General features: G+C 58.0%; 6 protein-coding genes and 2 non-coding genes across 8 annotated transcripts, besides 1 other annotated feature; 3 read left to right on the forward strand and 5 right to left on the reverse strand.

Annotated features, from left to right (window-relative positions):
* Nucleotides 1-989: 989 nt before the first annotated feature.
* Nucleotides 990-2651, reverse strand: CYME_CMG156C (probable nicotinate phosphoribosyltransferase; the record flags this gene model as incomplete). Its single annotated transcript, XM_005535889.1, has 1 exon — nt 990-2651. One exon carries the CDS (start codon nt 2649-2651, stop codon nt 990-992), a length of 1662 nt encoding a protein of 553 aa, XP_005535946.1.
* Nucleotides 2652-5062: 2411 nt separating this feature from the next.
* CYME_CMG157C (60S ribosomal protein L26) lies at nt 5063-5494 on the reverse strand (the record flags this gene model as incomplete). The annotated part of the gene is made up of 1 exon (XM_005535890.1): nt 5063-5494. The coding sequence occupies one exon, from the start codon at nt 5492-5494 to the stop codon at nt 5063-5065; it is 432 nt and encodes a 143-aa protein (XP_005535947.1).
* A 340-nt stretch (nt 5495-5834) lies between these two features.
* CYME_CMG158T lies at nt 5835-9529 on the forward strand. The gene has a single exon (XR_002461284.1). It is a non-coding gene; the product is annotated as a hypothetical transcript (transcript).
* On the reverse strand, nt 6903-8999 carry CYME_CMG159C (hypothetical protein; the record flags this gene model as incomplete). The annotated part of the gene is made up of 1 exon (XM_005535891.1): nt 6903-8999. One exon carries the CDS (start codon nt 8997-8999, stop codon nt 6903-6905), a length of 2097 nt encoding a protein of 698 aa, XP_005535948.1.
* Nucleotides 9530-9537: 8 nt separating the features above from the next.
* Nucleotides 9538-11150, forward strand: CYME_CMG160T. Its single transcript, XR_002461285.1, has one exon. It is a non-coding gene; the product is annotated as a hypothetical transcript (transcript).
* On the reverse strand, nt 10559-12865 carry CYME_CMG161C (unknown kinase with aarF domain; the record flags this gene model as incomplete). Its single annotated transcript, XM_005535892.1, has 1 exon — nt 10559-12865. One exon carries the CDS (start codon nt 12863-12865, stop codon nt 10559-10561), a length of 2307 nt encoding a protein of 768 aa, XP_005535949.1.
* Nucleotides 12866-14614: 1749 nt separating this feature from the next.
* Nucleotides 14615-15160, forward strand: CYME_CMG162C (Rieske iron-sulfur cluster containing protein; the record flags this gene model as incomplete). Its single annotated transcript, XM_005535893.1, has 1 exon — nt 14615-15160. The coding sequence occupies one exon, from the start codon at nt 14615-14617 to the stop codon at nt 15158-15160; it is 546 nt and encodes a 181-aa protein (XP_005535950.1).
* Nucleotides 15161-15631: 471 nt separating this feature from the next.
* On the reverse strand, nt 15632-17191 carry CYME_CMG164C (hypothetical protein, conserved; the record flags this gene model as incomplete). Its single annotated transcript, XM_005535894.1, has 1 exon — nt 15632-17191. The coding sequence occupies one exon, from the start codon at nt 17189-17191 to the stop codon at nt 15632-15634; it is 1560 nt and encodes a 519-aa protein (XP_005535951.1).
* Nucleotides 15781-15874: a sequence feature (possible transcribed region).
* Nucleotides 17192-17437: the final 246 nt, after the last annotated feature.

Raw genomic sequence — 17437 nt, forward strand, 5'->3', positions numbered from 1 at the left:
AGGAAGCCGGTTTCGGCGAAGGGGGCGCAGCTTCAAACCAGTTCAAAGCGACTCCTTCTCAGCGGTCATTGACCATATTTCCTTCCCGCGCAGGCGCTGACGGCTGCGCTGTCTATTCCGACGCGGCCGGAAACCCTGACCGAGAGTTATACGTATAGTGCTTTGCAGCGGAGTCAACGGCCTCCTGCTGTTGCTAGTGCAATGGCGCCCGCAATCAATGTGTTGCGTCCGCGGCCGGAGTTCAGCAGCCACGCAGTATTGACGCCAGTTTTGCATAAAACGCGAATCTGGGGATCCTCGATCAGAATCAATGTTCACAATTACTTCCGGATGGAAAAACGAACAAAGCGCCACCAACTGTGCACCGTTCGCGACGCAGGAGAAAAGGCCCCGGCACACCGGCCCCAAACCCGTCCGCTTTGCAATCGAGACAACGGGGCCTCGAAGGGTCGAGACATTCTCCGCACGACGCATGATTTCCGACGGGATTGGCTCTCGGATCTCACGCCACGAGACATTTCTGCGTCGCATCGTCGACCCGAGCCTCCCGGTCGAGTCTACCGACACGTTGACGAGGGGTTTTGCGTTCGAGCGACGCTGCTTGGCATCCGAACCGCGGATTCCTAAAAGGTCTGCGAATGAACATCTGCCTGCGGCTTGTTGCTCTATGCCAGTGGCGCGACAGTAGAAGGCACGCTCGTGCGACATTGCTTTCGTTGATGCGATCATGAGTTCCAGCCGCTGTTTCCAAGCGATTTCGCGACGCATTTGCAGAAGGTGGGCCATGAAAATCACGGGCCCCTTGATTCGCCACATCAAACTCAACGCCAAACCAGAATCCCTACCGCTATGCACGCTAGCCGCGCTAGACAGCACGATCAACTGGAAAAACCAAACATACAGGCGTCTCGAAGCGCGCCTGATGGAGGACAAACCCGCAGCCGCACATTGCAGATTGCACCAAGCCAGCCAACGGTCTCGAGCCTGCCTCAGCTTAACTCGCGAATCGTCAGTTCCGAGAGCCACAGTTGATGCACGAGTTTGAAGAGAGCTGCACTCACGCTCACTTTGTAGGGTGTCGGATTCAATGGACGCTTGTAATCGTACCGAAGCGCCTGCACCTGCTCTCGGCAACGTCGACGAGCCAGCTGAAGACGATCCCGGTCGCTCGCTGTACTCGCGAGGGCATCCTCTGGCATGACGGTACCGTTGATGAGGCGCAAGTGCAGAATTTCCTCCACTCTCGATGGAGTCATGTAGCATCGTTTGTGTTCTTCGTATGGATGGCAACAGAGTATGCGCTCGCCGGGTTGCGGCTCCGGTTCCGAATCCAACATCATCAGATCGATCATGGAAACACTTGGATCACGCCCGTACAGACGGTAGACTCGTTTGCGCCCGGGTATGGTGGTTTTGTTGGGATCCTCGCTCACCTTGATGCAAGGCGTCTGATCCACTTGCACGAGCTTGAAAACGCAGCCCAGTGCCGGCTGTTTCTGACAAGTGACGAGGTGCGTACCCACCCCGAAGGCGTCAATCGCGTGCCCCTGCTCCTTCAAGGCGTACAAGGTGTCCTCGTGAATATCTGACGAGGCGAATATGATATACTTATTACCTGGCTTCACCACGTCGAAGATGCGTCTCGCCTGGCTCGAGATGTATGCCAGATCACCCGAATCGATTCGAATGCCGAGTGGCTTATAGCCCTGGTGCTCTAGAGCCAGCGCCACAGCCAGAAAGTTGGGAACCCCCGATCCCAGCGAATCGTAGGTATCGACGAGCGCGAGAAAAGCGCGCGGAAAAGCCGCCGCATAGGCAATGAACGCTTCCAATTCCGACTCGTTTGCTGCTTTTGCTGATAGCTGAAATGACTGACGCAAAGCCGGGTCCACAATTTCATCCCGATATCGATACGCAAGCAGCGCGAGCGCGCTTCGTTCCGTGGAAGCACCAGCGTCAACGGGCGGCGCTTGTGCTGGCCTGACGAAGCTCTGTACAAAGGCGTGCGCATGCGTACCTCGACACGGGATACCGTAGGTAAACGCTGCCATCACGTTGCTTGTTGCATCAAAACCTCCGAGATAGGCATAGCGACTGGCAGTCATACCACCGTCGGGACCCTGGGCTCTCCGCAAGCCAAACTCCACGAGTTGCACGCGGTCGCCGACTGCAACACGATGTCGAGCAGCATTCGTCGCTACCAGGGATGGAAAGTTTACCAGGGTCAAGAGCGTCGTCTCGAGAAGCTGGCAAACAGCGAGCGGTCCGTCCACGCGCACCAGAGGCTCTAGCGGGAAGCAAACACTGCCTTCGGGGAGCGCTCGGAGCTGCACCACCTGACCGCTGCACTCGTCGGACTGGAGAAACGCTAAAAACGCTTCTAGTTGTTCGGCTTCCGCGAAGACCTCGTGCTGCCTAATGAATGCACAGTGCTCAGCGGTGAACCGGAACTGCTCTTGCACAAAGTGCAGGACCTCCGTCAGGCCAGCAAACACGGTGTACTCGCCTTGGAAGGGGTTTTTACGGAAAAAGAGGTCAAACGTAGCCGGGAGGAGATGTCTTCCCTCCCGGAAGTAGGCATACGCCATCGTTATCTCATAGAGGTCCGTTAAGAGCGGTGTAACGAAGTTATTCCGGGGAAACGGCTCCATGAGTGCATCAACAAGTCCAGTTACGAAGTGCAGGTATGCCTGGAGACGCTGGCACTGAGGCAGGTCATTGACCGACGTGAGCGTGCCGCCGCACCCGTCTTCGGCGACGACCGGTAAGCGAAACGCGTTGCTTTACGCTCGCGTTTTTCGGAGCTTTCCATTTTGAGAGGTACAGCCTCGAGATTCGAAGTGCAGCCATGAGGGCTTGTGGATTCATATGTGGATTATGGGATCTCGGCGGTCTATTCGGTGTGGCTCTTTCGAGTCTTTACCGTTGCTCTTCGTTACGTCACCGGTACCAGGATATGATTCGCGACGGCCTCGAAGAGTGGTTCATATAATGACCCACATCATCATGCAAATGAAATGAACGTGCATCTACGCGCCTCCTTTCCTTACACGCAGCATACTCCAATCATGCACGGTTTCAGTTTTCGAACGTTGTGGTTCAACGAACTCGTAGGCGTTGCAGTTTGCGTCGCTGGATCGACGAGCTGTGAAAACCTCGACAGGGTCGCTTGAGGACTTGTTCACAAACGCGCGCCGAAAGATCGCTGAAGCTGCCACATCAGGTGATCGATTCCGTTCGAAACGCGAATCCCCCTGTCTCTGTGGCCATCGACGGATCGGCATTCCACTAGGGCATCGTACATCTCGTGGAGTATGCAACCGGAGGCTCACGACTCTTTTGGTTGCATGAGAAAGGGTCTTGGGCTTGCTCGGAGCGCCAGACATTGCAGCGATCGTTCCCAGTGGAGCGTGCGTCACCGTTTTGCATGAACGTCGTGCAGAGAGATCGAGATTTCTCGACGTGTTTCCCAACCTGAATTTTTCTTCTGGCACGTGTTCCATCGCGGATACCATCGTGTTCCACAAACCTTTTACTGAATGGAGCAACGTGCGCTTGCATGTGCGGCGAGCAGCGTACTCGCCCCGTGAATCGCCCAGTAGAGGCTCGTGTCCGTAAGGTACGAAACCAGACCCGGAAACGGATGGGGGCATCGGAGGCAGGCCGCTGTACCAGTCCTGGGCATGTATCGACCGATAAAGCAAGCCATCTGCGGTACCAAGACGGTCCACCTAGGTAGCGATCTGGTAGGCAGATTGGAATACCTGCACACAGTCAGGTGTCAATGCTGCGAAGCGTGCACCGAGACTGTACTCAAAAATGATGAGAATCGCAATTGATGCACATTTCGCAACTTTCGCCTGAGGGTGTATGCGTCGACAACAGTCGGAAGCAACGAAATCGGGGCTTGGAAATCGCACTTGATGCACATTTCGCAACTTTCGCCTGAGGGTGTATGCGTCGACAACAGTCGGAAGCAACGAAGTCGGGGCTTGGAAATCGCAATTGATGCACATTTCGCAACTTTCGCCTGAGGGTGTATGCGTCGACAACAGTCGGAAGCAACGAAATCGGGGCTTGAACGCAGCCATCAACATGTTTCGTCTGCTGACCACGGGGCCGGAGTGAAACGCGACACATTCGCGTATTGAACGCCAAAGCTAAGAGAGAGACGAAAAGAAAGCAGTCGAACGTATAGCCAGCCAAGTCTGGTGCTGAGGACAGTGACAGGAGACACATCCTATAAGCATGGACGCTCCAGTTAGCAACGTAGACCTGTTCCATTATACGCTGACAAGAATTTCACGCGATAACGATGCCATCCTCAGAGCTGTATGCATGGATGCGCGCCCGTGTCTGCATGCCTGTGCATTCACTTGTTCGTTCGTGCAGACCGCATGTGCACGCGCGGATGACAAGCGGCCGTGCGTCCGTAGCGAATACGGTTCTGTATCGAGGTAGAGTGCGTCGACTGGCGCTGATCCAAAGCACGCTCACGGCTGGAGTACGTCGCAGTTCCACAGGCACGAAGAACGATATCCGAAGGTATGTGCTGTGTTGCCGCACACGAGCGCCGCAGCAGCACGTCGGTGGCAAGAAATCCAGCTGGCAGACCTGCAACGATGCGCCAAGTCGTTCGAGAATCCTAACTGGGCCCAGGGAGATGGGTCGCAGGCCTCGCTCTGGAGGCCAGACAGCCGGTCCCAACGGTAGGTAGGCAGGTATGTCGTCGATGCGCGGAGGATGCTCTTGGACGAGAAGATTGCCATTGGAGCCGAACAAACCGTGTCGTGGACAGCAACGCCAGAACGGCTTTTCAGATAGTTTGCGCATTTTACCGCACGTCACACATGATGAAACTGCAGAGCCGCAAGGCAGCACGCGGGATGTTCTCGTTGAGTTCTTTGATAGCGTCTGCGACGTACGTCACAGCGATATCGCGCTGTACCCATAAACATCTGGACGCTCAGCATTCGCGTGTAAGTCGCGCACCCAGAACGTGAACATAGCGCCCGGCGCCGTCAGTGCAAACCCCCATGAACCGATGTTGACGCAAGCGTGCCTAGTCCACATCCGCCATGACTGCGGAGCGCGACGGCGTCACCCGTGCGTTCATCAGAGAAGCTCGCTCTTTGCGCTTCAGCAGCGCTATCCGGTCCTTATCCAGACGCAGCGCAATGATCTGGACTTTGCTGGGGTGGATCCCAATGTCAACCGGGAGGCCCCGGCTGTCCTCGCGCGCAACGCCCTCCACTGCGATTCGGTATTTTTTCCGGTGGCATCGTTTGACTTTTCCTTCCTGCATTTTATACAAACCTCTCATGATGCGTACTTCGTCTCCAACTCGGATCGGGACAGCGTGCACACCGTACTTCTCAACGAGCTCGCTGCTCAGCGGAGCGGACATTCGAATCCGCCGCTCGTGACTCGGGGCCGTAAAGTGCGCCTTGCGTTGCTTCCGTCGCGAAGACGATACTTCCTTGCTAAACTTCATGCCTCACTGGGTAAGTAGGGTATCTGAACAGCAGGTACCGTGGTCTTCCTCTGAGGCCAGCGGATAGACGTTGTGGATAAACTCCACCGCAACAAACACTCCTCGGTGTTGAGGAATCGGGGTACGCGTCGCGGGTGCGGATACAGACGGCGTTCGCGGGCGGACGCATGTGCCGGCGCGGCGCATTGGAATAAACCTAAACAAAAATGTATTTTACTGTACTTAAGGGATCATTGTGGAATCAACTTGCATGATCATGGAACATGCCCTATGTTCCATATCAGGCATGCCGACACTTTTACCGGACATGCGATCATGAATGCGACGTGCTCATGTGATCGTCGAAACGGTACGCGAGGCGCATGCGTTCGTTACGTGTCTGGAACGCCGTATGGTAGAGCTACCTGCACGCTACACGAGAACAGCTTCGGTGCCTGGACAGCCCACCGTGACGAATAGGTGTCGTTCAGGACCGGCCGAAAGGTAGCTGTGTGCCGCACGGCTGGAGGGCGCGCGCTGGGGCCGCGCGCCCCTGCTCCGCGTAGGGGCGTGTGTGCGGTATGCGCGCCCCTGCACCAGTCAGGAACGTTGTAAAGTAGACGCGTTTGCCCTCGTGACTCGAAACGAGGCAAGCGTTGTCGATAGTCGTAGTATAACGTTGGGCAGTACCGGACACTAGAGCGTCTGTAGCGGCGCAGTGAGACGCTAAACAACTATCGAGTCGTGCGACGCGCGCCTGCCAGCGTCGGTATGGGCGGTGTCGTTTGCGCTAGAGCGAGACCGTAGCGTCCACTGCGTAATATCCAGCCTTTTTGATGCGGGCTCCAGTGGAGCCTTGGACGCAGAGACCGGTGCGCCCATAAACCAGGGCGACGATCAGCACTTGCTCTGCAGCGCGTGTACGGTCCAGTGCCATGCCCTCGGACAACTGGATACAAACGCAGTTTTGCAGTATGGAGTGAGCTCTGTGCAACCCGGAGCGACACCCACTAGCACCTGCGGCAGCCTGAAGCATATCACAGAAGGAGTATCGCGAGTGTTTTTCGTAAGAGCGTCAGTAGCGCCGAGCTGGTGACGCTCTCCAGCGACATCGCTTGAACAGGACGCGCCTGGAGGTTGCTATGGCTTGGGGATCAGCATGGGTTGCAACCGACATTGGGAAGGTGCGGGTCGTTTTCCTTCCACATGCAGCCATGGAGAAGCGGTAACGGCGCATTGCCTCCGCAAGCCAGCAGGGATACTGTCGTTGTCAAGAACTTCATACCCGCTCCGGATTGTAGACCGATGTTCATCCCACAGCTCGCATCCGGTTGTGCAGCGTGTTGGCCTGGAACATCCGTCAAACCAACATGATGCGTATTTCGCCTTTGACTGCGAAGCCACCGCCCCAGGAGAAACATCGTCGCCGCTAACGCTCTGGGGCAGACGATACAGAGGATGCGGTAGAAACCGATGTGGATGAAACCGTCACCGCCACAGTGGCGAGGGTACGAGTCCCTGGTGAGGTACTCGGGTCTGCCTCCGTGTTGGTCTCGGCGCTTGCAATGCCCAGTGGATTGCCCACGCGAGACGTCTCGCCTCTCCAGGACGCGGTACGAAACGTTCTTGTCTTTTGTATGATCAAATGCGGTGAATCGCCAATTTCAATTGGCGCAGCAGGCATTTCGAAGGGCCGCACATCCTGCAAGGGGCCGAACAGCGCATCGAGTTCCGCTTGCTCAGCTGAACGATGGGCAGCTCTACGTTGGTGCGACCACCGACTCGCCTCTGGCAGCGCGCAATGATCGGAAGATTCAGCAGCACCAGCGACACATGTCCCCGAGAACATTTCCCCGCCTCGTTGCTCCGACACAGAGGCCGGTACATCCAGCTGCGATGGTGCTTGCCGGTGCCAGTGGAAAGCGGGTCGCGCGGGCATGTCTCTGGGCGCTTCCTCCAGGTAGTGCGCTTGGGCGTGCTGGCTTGTAGACGGCGCTCGACGTCTCAGGGATTCTCGAGTTGGAGCCCAGCGCAAATGCGGTTCCACTCGATCCCACAGATCAGGTCGTTTCGCAACCAGCACTGATTGCTGCTCGGCAATCTGGTGGCTCAACGGACGCCGCACGATGCGGTCGTGGAATTCCTCTGGAATATTTGCTCGGTTACACACAACGTCGTCGAGCAACTCGATAACGTTAGACTGCACAGCCTGCAGGAAAGCAGAGCAGAAACAAGCTGCCTCGAAAATGGTTCGATGTCGACGAATGACGTTGCGCACTGAATGACTTGGTGGATAGCGATAGTGTTCTCGCACTTTGCGTTCGATCGTCGCCCGCGATATTTCTCGTTGAGCGACTGCAGCCGCCGCAGCCGTGATACATGCTGCAGCGTCGTCGCTGTCGGAGCGCCAACGCCTGTGCAGGCATTCGCCCGGTTCATCCGTGACCGGGGCCGCGGCTCCAGGCGACGTCAAGCCAGAGTCAGGAAGCTTGGCTGCCTTCTGTTGTGACGCAGACGCCACCGTGGTCATCGTGGCGGCTGCGTCTGCGTCTGCGACCTCTTGGCGAAATACTGGTGACAGGCTTGGGGGCTTGGACTGATTCCAGTTGTGACCGAAGAAGACGGAGGCTCCGTCGGGGCTCGTAACGATCGCAGTGAGCTCACCGAGACAGGCTGGTCCACCCCGTGGTGCCGGCGACGACGCGAGCAGTCTGCGAGCAAGCGCAGCACCCTCTAACGTCAGCGGGAGCTTCTCATTCGGTTTCAAAAGCCCGAACAAGACGCGGAAATTTTCCAGGCGCTCCAGGACGCTTTCGCCATAGCTCCCGCCAACAGGCCGGAACGTGAAGTGGAATTTGCGCTGTCGTAGAGCGGAGAGAACGGTTTCGTCACGCTGCTGGCGCATATCCAAGTGCGTTGAGGTGGTCTCCATCGCCGTGGTGCCGCTGGTACCACTGCTGGTGCCCTCTGCGTGCATCAGTGTGCATCCAGTCGACGAAGCGAGCTGCCAAGAGAGCTCCCGCGACGAGCTACGTCTCTCAACCGATGGTGGTGACGTTGGCGTCCCTGACAGGGCAGAAGGTGGCGAGAACGCGCCGGCTGAGCGCCCACCAGGCCTAACGAGCTTGGGCACCTCTGCTTCGTCTTGTTTGCTGCTGTGGTACTGCGCTGTCTCAAGCTGCTGACTGCGGCTCTCTGGAACCCGCGCAGTCGTCCAGCTGACCGCTGCGCTCTGCGGGTCGGTTACGCTCTCCGAAAGCGTCCCCGTCGCCATCGGCGTATCGGTTACGCAGCTTTCCGCGGGTGAGTGCACAGCCACGGACGCAGACGGCAGCAGAGCGTCGGTTTCTCGTGCCGAACGCACTGCGGTCGACGTGGAAGCGACTCCTGCCGGCACCAGCCTCGCCAGCTGGTGCCCAGGGTTCTCGGCCGGCTGTGTCGCGCCCGCGAGCGGACGCTTGTCCTCGTCTATTGGAAAAACGAACGCAGGTGCTTGCCGCAAGTCGCCCGAGTTCGAACCGGACATGAAGCGGAACGCCTCCCTACTGCACCAGAAGCGCCCCCGTCGCCACCAGACTTGCTCCTCGCAACGCCGTTCACACCCAGACGATACTTTCACCAAAACTAGTCAATGAAAAATCAATTTTGGCACCACAGCGTTTCCTGCAACTTCTAGAACGAAAGTTTTCTCTGAAACCGCACGTGTACACGTGCGATCGTGCGCTTGCAGAGAAATCTCTGTTTGTCGTTGCATTGGCCGGTGGCATCGCACTGGGCGCAGCGCCAGCGGCGTAGAAACGTCCTCGCCATCACCGGGCCTTGGGTTGTCGATACGCTGCCGACGCCTGCGCCTCTGCTTGGGCGGCTGCACAACACGTGTAGGGTTCCCGAGGCGCGATGCGTCACCACTGTATATATCAGTATACAATGGTATAGAATAGAACAGCGACGTCAATCTGGATGAAATGGTATCAAGCGGACAGAGAGGCATCGCGCGCGAGACGCTGCGGGGCGCGAGATGCGTGCGCGCCTTTCTGATTCTAGTAAAAACGGACTCCTTGTCCATGCGGCCCTGAGCAGCAGGTAGCACCAGCATACCGCAACGCATTTTTTACATAGGCAGCGAGCATACTGGGAAGGGTCAAGTCCGGGGGCCCCGACATCGGTTCTCCTGGAGGCACCTTAGCCATCGCGGTTGCGCTGCCTCAAGGGCGTAGCTCTCTGGGTATTCGGCTGTGTTCGGTGGCGTCTGCCGCTGCAACCGTGGGTCCGGTGCCAGAAGCGAAGCGCCTTTGCGTTAGCCGCTTCAGTGGTGCGGTCTGGGCGCACGCGGTCTGCAGCCGACACTTGAGGTGCGCTGCGTCCGCGGCTTCGGCGCTCGATAAAACCGTACTGCGGATACCCAAGCGGTAGCAGGCACAGGCTGATCGCCCCGCGTTTTCACTGTCTCGGACCCGATGGTCCATGTGCTCTAGACCCAGAGGTAAGCGGTGCCTTCGCACGGAGCTGCGACGAGCGTTCCCTGGGGCAAGGTGCGGCTACCGGCGTGGCTAGGAGCAGAGCGCTGCGCCCGCCGCAAGTCAAGTCCTACCTGCGACCGTTGAGGCAGCAGAGGCCGTCCACGACAGCGAGCACTCGAGCGCGGCACGGTGACCGGGTCCAGGATCCAGTCGACAAGCATCGGCTCTTGAAGACCCTGCTTGTACCGAATCTACCAAGGAGGTCGCACAGAATCGGGCTAGCTTTACTGTACGTGCGCAGTTGCCAGAACGAAGAGCCAGAAAAGCTGCTCGACGTCAAAGTTCGTTCTGTCTTTGTGAGGCGCACTCGAGGATACCAGAGCCGAGCACCTGGCCTAGCAGGGGCTTCTGACGGCATATCCAGCAACGTCGTTGACGTTTCTATGTCGTTGCTGACACAGTGCGACCAGCCCCGGCATATTGCACCTCCTGGCTGATAACGTCAACCAGCTTTGCATTCGGGTGGTCTGCATGAAGCGCCCGAATGAGCATAACCTCGCGGGAATACCGTTTACATCAAGACTCTCCAAACTATGCGGACTGGAGCCCGCGTTATCTTTCGGAGCTAGCGAACCCGCCGAAACCCTTGCTGTACAGCACGTTCAGTGAGTCGGCCGAGCACTTGCCGAAACAGGTCGCTTGCAGGCGGTGCGAGCTCCAGTAGCCACTCGAGTGCGTCGGGAGCTGGAAGCCACGGTACCAGCGGCAACAATCGCGGTACAAGCGATACCATTGGCAACGCCCGCTGCGTGCTTCCTCGTGACCAGTAGCTGTCCGATTGCTTTTGTATTCCTGCTGTGAGCAGTGTCGGGGTCAGCTCACCGAGAAACTGCACCAGCTCACGCAACGTCTCAAGCTTGGCGATATCGTGAGGCGCACGCCGCCCGCGTCGTCTCGGATCCAACAGGAGCTCGACGCCATCGACAATCTCGTCCACGAGGAGCTCTCGCAGAACCTTACCGCCATCGCTCGCCAGCACAAACCGCAACGCAGCTCGCATAGCTGCAGCATCCATCTGTTTCGGTGGAGCGTCAAAGTCTACAAATGCTTTGCCATCGATAAGGAGGCCCTGGCTTGAGCTGATCAGTGTACGCAACCGGGCGATCCGCAGACGCGACCCGTTCGCGTAGAGAATCTCGCGCAGTGCCTTGCGTAAAGTCTGGTTATTGGCGCTTGCCGCCGTCATGACGCGTCTACTCACAAACGGTAGCGCCTCCATGATCATTTTGAAGTTCGGGTCCGCTTTCAGCGCGATGCCTTCGAGCACGCCCAAGGCTCGGATGATCAAGGCAAAATACGGCGGAATCGAGAACGGGAATTCGAAGGTTACCGCGGCAAGGTCGCTGGACAGGGATCGAAAGTCGATCGCGCGAGCGCCACCACCCTCTAGAGCCTGGTTCAAGATGTTACCCATAACTCCTACGATGCGTGAGCGGTTCTCCCGAACCTTCTCGGTATCCGGGAGAAAATCGAGCGCGATAAAGTCATCGACCACGGCCTCAAAGTCGCGATTCGCCAAGTGAATGATTGAGGCGACCATCCGATCCATTTGCGGGCGCTCAATCTCAGCCATAAGACCAAAGTCAAGAATCACCAAGCGTCCGTCGGCGGTGGCTAACAGGTTTCCGGGATGAGGATCTGCGTGGAAAAACCCCGTCTCCAGCAGCTGCGTTAGGAAACACTCAACACCGACGTTCACTAATGCTCGGATACGCTCGGGAGGAGCGTCTGCCAGTTTGGTTCCGTCGATCCACTCGGTCGTCAGAACCCGTCGTGAAGTGTATTCGAAATAAACCTTGGGAATTTTCACCTGATCAGCAGTGATCCTGGCCTCGGGATCGGAACCGCGCTGCTGCAAGCAACCGAGGAGCAGGCGTTCGAAGCGTTCCGCGTTACGACCCTCGTTCACATAGTCGAGCTCGAGATACATTCCACGAGCCCATTGGGTAAACAGTGCGATAAAATCCGTTCGATTGGCGGTAAAGAGATTCTGGATGCTCTGCGCCGAACCTGCCAGACGACGGATGCAAAACAAATCCAGAGAGACGCGCTGCAGCATATCAGGTCGCTGCACTTTCACGGCGACTTTTTTCTGCGGGTCTCGTGCGAGCGTTCCCCGATAGACTTGCCCTAAAGAGGCAGCTGCGACTGGCTCGGGCGTGAGCGTTGCGAAGACGTCATCGACGGAGCACCCCAGCTCCTCTTCGATCATGCGCCGTGCCACTGCCGTCGGAAACGGTGGTACCGCATCGTGCAGCTTTTGTAGCTCGCGCATGGTAACCGGGCCGACGAGGTCCGGTCGAACGGCGAGCCACTGCCCGATTTTGATAAAAGTTGGTCCAAGTTCGGTAAGAATCTCGCGCAGACGAGCTGCTCGTGCCACCTCGAGGTCCGCTTTCGCCGCTCCCGATGCAGTCGACATTCGCGAAGTCGCCGTCGATACCAGGAAAGGAATCAAGAGCGAAGAAATCTCGCTGAGGCGGCGCGCAACCTCCGTTGGCCTTCGCGACCAGTAGGCGGCAATCGCGTCCTCGTCGTAGGTAAGCGGGAGTCCGCGGTCCGCGTCCAGCACTTGACGCGTCTGGACGGCTGCCAACGCCTCAGTGTTATCAGGCGGAGGACTCAAGACCGCACGGCTCGCCAGCGTATTCATCGCGCGCGATACTCGAGTGCGTCGCGCGGCTTTCCCCTGAACGGCCACAGGCCGCGTACACCAAGTCGCGGCAGGAGCGGGCAACTCGTGTCTCGTAGGACGCAGTGTCCGCTTGCCAGCCGTCAGGGTGAACGCCTGCTGTGCTCCCACAAAGAGCATGCTCGGCAATGCTCTAATGAACATTGGTCCCCTTTCATTTGATCTATTTTGATTTCTCATATCCCAAGGTTTTACAGAAAGAAAAACTCCTCAGGGGTACCCAGAACACCGAGTACTTTGCCTAGATAAACCACAACGCGATCATGGCGTGAAATCCGAACTGGATGCGGTGGCGCGGTGCGCGTAGGGCTTTCTAGTTATTTGCGACAATGTGGACAGGACCTGGAAGCAGCCGCACGCGTTACCAACCAATGGACGGCGGGCGTGAACGAGGCGTTTCGATCGCGCGCGCAGCTGCCTGCCTGCTTGACTGCCTGGCTGGCGCAGCGACGTCCCGGGCGCGACGCTCGAGGCAAGAGCGCCTCCATCGCTGCTGGAACGTTTGCGCTGGGCGATGAGCGCACCAGCGATGATCACCGGAATGACACCCGACATCGATGAAGCTCTTCGTGAACAAGGTATGATCTCAGGGTGACGTTTCAAGACCGGGAAGCATCGGTACTGTGCGAGGGACGCGATCCCGCGGCGTTTCAGCGGACGTCGATTTTCATCGATGCGATGGATGTTGCCATGCCGCGGCTCCTGGGCAGGCACAAAGGCGTTGTCATCCATGGTGGATGGCATTGACTACGGCGCGGTGGCGAGTCGTTTCTGCGCGAGCATGCGTCAACACGCGTGCCTTGGGCTGGATGCGGATGAACGCGTAGCGCACTGAACGCGAGGTTGCTCACAATCGGACACTTGTCGCTCCTCCGAGCTGCATGGAAGCGACTGCGCGCTCGCACGACTAGGCCAACTGCTCGATGGTGTGCGCGTCCGCGAAACGGGCACATACCAATGGCTGTTCTGTACTGCACATCTCTCGGAAAGAGGCCAGTGCGGTACACCGGGACGTGCAAGCACTCGGCACACCACCGACCTGAGATGCGCCTGTCGCCTCGGGCGACGCTGCCGGGCGGTGGCACGGCAGGCCCTCGCATCCACGCGATCGACCTCATCGAACGATACTCGGTTCATTTGAGTTTACGCATTCGAGGTGAATATGTGTATCAGGGGCATTAATCTATGAACTGACTCGCGCGTACCGCTGTTCGGATGGAGTACAGAGACCGATCTCTCAATGAGAGCATCAGCCACAGGCAGCAGTATCACGGTTATGAATCCATGATCTGATGCACGCATTACGCTTCCCCCTCAAAATGAATATGTTGGTGTCCCGCACGCCCGGTTTCAATCCAAATCACGCAACGGTTCTCACGTCTTGGCAGATGCCCGCAGAAACGCAAGGCAGCCCAGCCCGACGCGTCCGTGTCGTCATCGACCAGGACCGCGCTCGGGGGATCCAGCGCCAACGACTCCGACCGCAGGAAGCGTGCGCTCCAGATGTCGCTCATCGCCGCACGTCCACTTTATACAGAGATGTACCGAACACCACCATCACGCCACCAGCGTTACGCGGATCAGCGGATCGGCGTTCATGCCTGTGCACGCACGCACGCACGCACCTGCGCATGATCGCGGGCGGTGTCGCTCAGCGAGAGCTCCCGCGCGCTCATCATCGCCGTGCGCTCGGCGAGGGCTCGAGCGCGCACGCGCACACACACACCCTTCCCGCAGCGCTCTCCCGCGGATGGCCTCAGCACGTGAGCAGCGCCTCGGGGGGCGGTGGCTGTGCGCTCACCGATCGCCGTCACGAGGCGAACAGCCGCAGGGCGTGTGCGCTCAGCGACAACAGGTGTGAGCACGCAGCACACGAACACTTGCCCTGGAACGAGGTTTTGCTAGAAAGGAATAGCCCAGAAGCGTGCAATGTTTGTAACTACTCCTCTTTCTCTGAAGAATAGTAAGGTCAGCACACGGTCTAGTTGCTGTGTGCAACGAGCACGGCGCTCGACCGGTGTGGCGAAGCTCGCTATGAAGGAGGCTTGGGTGCGTTTGGTGCCCACGAGCGACTTGCAACCCGGCGAGCTGCGCACGGTCACGGTTGCGTCCCAGCTTGTGCTGGTGGCCGTAGATCAGGACGGTAGCGTGTTTGCGACCCAGGGCTACTGCAGTCACTTGGCGGTGCCGCTGGATACGGGCTCTATCGGCGACGGCGTGCTCACCTGCTCACAGCACCGCTCGTCGTTCGACCTGAAGACCGGTGAAGTGATTTCGTGGTGTACGTTCCCGCCGATTCTGGGTCCACTTCTGGGTAAACTACAACCGCCAACACCCATCTCGGTGTACCCGGTTCGTGAGAACGCCGGCTACATCGAGGCGTATCTGCAGGTGGACGCAAAGGATGAGTTCGAGAAGCAGTACTGGAAAGGCATCTTGGACGCTCAAGGCAAGGCAACAGGTGGTTACTATTGAGTTACCGCAGCCGTGTACAAGTGCCTACCATGGCGCGAAGCGCTCGCAGTTGAAGGTGATACTGTGAACGATGGCAACAGCAATGACGCGCAGCGTGGCGAGGCCAGCACTGATCGCAGCACTGGGCTACCACCCGCATGCCACTTGTGCCATTTTTACGCGGATACAGGGGATGCACCACGGAAGCGGTCAACCGTTGCGTGCTGCTGGAGCGCACACCTGCATGCGTACGTCTTCCTCTTTCACCTTGGGGTAACCGGCACGTTTATCCCAAGCGCCACCGCACGGCATGCTTTTCGGGACCTTGTTTGCAGATGTACGCGCCATGGGCACGAGGCTCGACAGATGCGTGGGTTTCGGCATACTGGAGGCACCCGTCAGCATCGTCATCATTCTGAGGTATTCATCGCTATGGTAGGTTTCTGAACGGGTAAGCGAGAGGTGCTTTTTCATAAACTGCTTCGGGTTTGCTTACACGGTTGTCTTTCGATACACCAGACGCGTCTCCCCGTGTCGCCATACTAGGAAATCGTCGCTTGATAAACCTGCTGCAGTTAGCGCCTGCGCAAGCCTTCGCTCCGGATCGCCGAGGCCCTCGTCCGTCAGCACAAACGTGGAGTGGTGCATTGCAACGCTCGACCTCGCTCGTACATCCCGATGAATGGCTACCGAATCCACTGGATCTACATGAAAGCGGCTCATAAACCATCGCGGTGAATAGGCACCAATAGGGATCATGGCGAAATCGAAGGGACCCCACTTGTCGCCAATCTCTCGAAACACAGGGCAAGGTGCTCGCTGCGGGTGCTGGACCGCCAGCTGCTCGCGTTCTTTTTCTGTCGGATACGGATAGCTCGGGTCATCCTCTCGAATGACGCGGTAGGCAGTATCTCCGGCAAAATAACATCGAAAGTCCGTCTCGATATCCCGGAGCACCCAACCGCCCCAGAGTGTCTGATTTCGATCCCAGAGCGTGCGGCCCGTAGCGTGCTGTGCCGGCACAAACGTGACCTCGAGTCGCCCGAGTCTCCTTTGCTCGTACCAGTCCAGTTCATAGATCTGGTGCGAGGCCGGCACTTGTCCGCCCCAAAGCGGATTCTTGTCTCGTAGCAACGACTCGACACCCAGAGGAACCAGCCAGGAGATCGTACGACGCTGCGCCCTGGCGCTCGCTACGAGCGCCCGAATCGTTCCAATATCACAGTGATCGTAATGGTTATGACTGATGCACACAACATCAGGTAATGGGCATTCTTGGAGAGGCGCTGCCCTGACAAGCCGTTTCGGGCCCAGGAATGACACTGGACTTGCCCGTTCCGAGAAAATCGGGTCCAAGTACACGGTGGTGATACCGTTGGGAAGATCGTATCGGCGCCCGGCGCAGTTCGTCGGCTGTGTCGCTTCATCAGTATCGCTTCGCCCAGGAAACTGTAAGATGAAGCTGGCATGACCAATCCAAGTGGCAGCTATCGCCGCCTGCTGGGGTTCCACGTTGCCCACGAGACTCCAGTCCGGAGTACGTGCTGCTGCCTGCAGTGCTTGTCGCTGCTCCTGCGTCACTCTACTCGTCTCCTTGTTCCAGACGCTGCGGACGCGCCAGATGTCCTTTAGCGGGGGCGGGTCCGCCTCCGAGGTCCACGGGTTGCGAAAACCGCACAGCCGACCGTTCGCGTCGCGCACGTGGTGCTCCCGAGCACCCGACGGTGCGGCTGCCTTGCGTGTTGCATCCGGTGCGGTCGGGGCTGTCGCCTCGAGATCAGACTCGCAAGTTCCAGCGCCAACAGCGAGCGGAGAGCTCATGCGCAAACCGCGCTGACGAGCCCCGACACTCGCTTGTTTGGGCGCACTTGCACTCTTCGTTGTCGCAGTCGTTGCGCTGCGCTGAAACTCAGAATCGTACTCACGTTCGAGTTCCTGAGCCTTCAACTGTACTCTGCTACAGATCCGCCGAAGTTGTCTCTGCCAGCTGCGGTACAGTGACGCAGCAGCCGTGCTCATGTAGAACCTGCAGCAAGTCTTTGCTAGGCGCATCGGATGCCACCATCCGATGCGAAAAACTGCGCTGGCGCCCGGCAGGGCACAGCTGTGCTTTTTCTCCAGTTCCATGCAGTGCAGCGATTGTTGGAAAATCCATGCAAGGATACCCTTTTTTTTCTCTGTTTCCTCGTAGTCGTTCTAAAAAAGGGATTTCTCCCGGAGATTGGAGCAGGATCGCAATAGACTTTATGGTGGCAGGGCGAGCTTGCGAAAGACTGCCTTACTTGGACATATTGGTTT

Source organism: Cyanidioschyzon merolae, chromosome 7, assembly GCF_000091205.1.
Source record: "Cyanidioschyzon merolae strain 10D DNA, chromosome 7, complete genome".
In the NCBI taxonomy this organism is placed as follows: Eukaryota; Rhodophyta; class Bangiophyceae; order Cyanidiales; family Cyanidiaceae; genus Cyanidioschyzon; species Cyanidioschyzon merolae.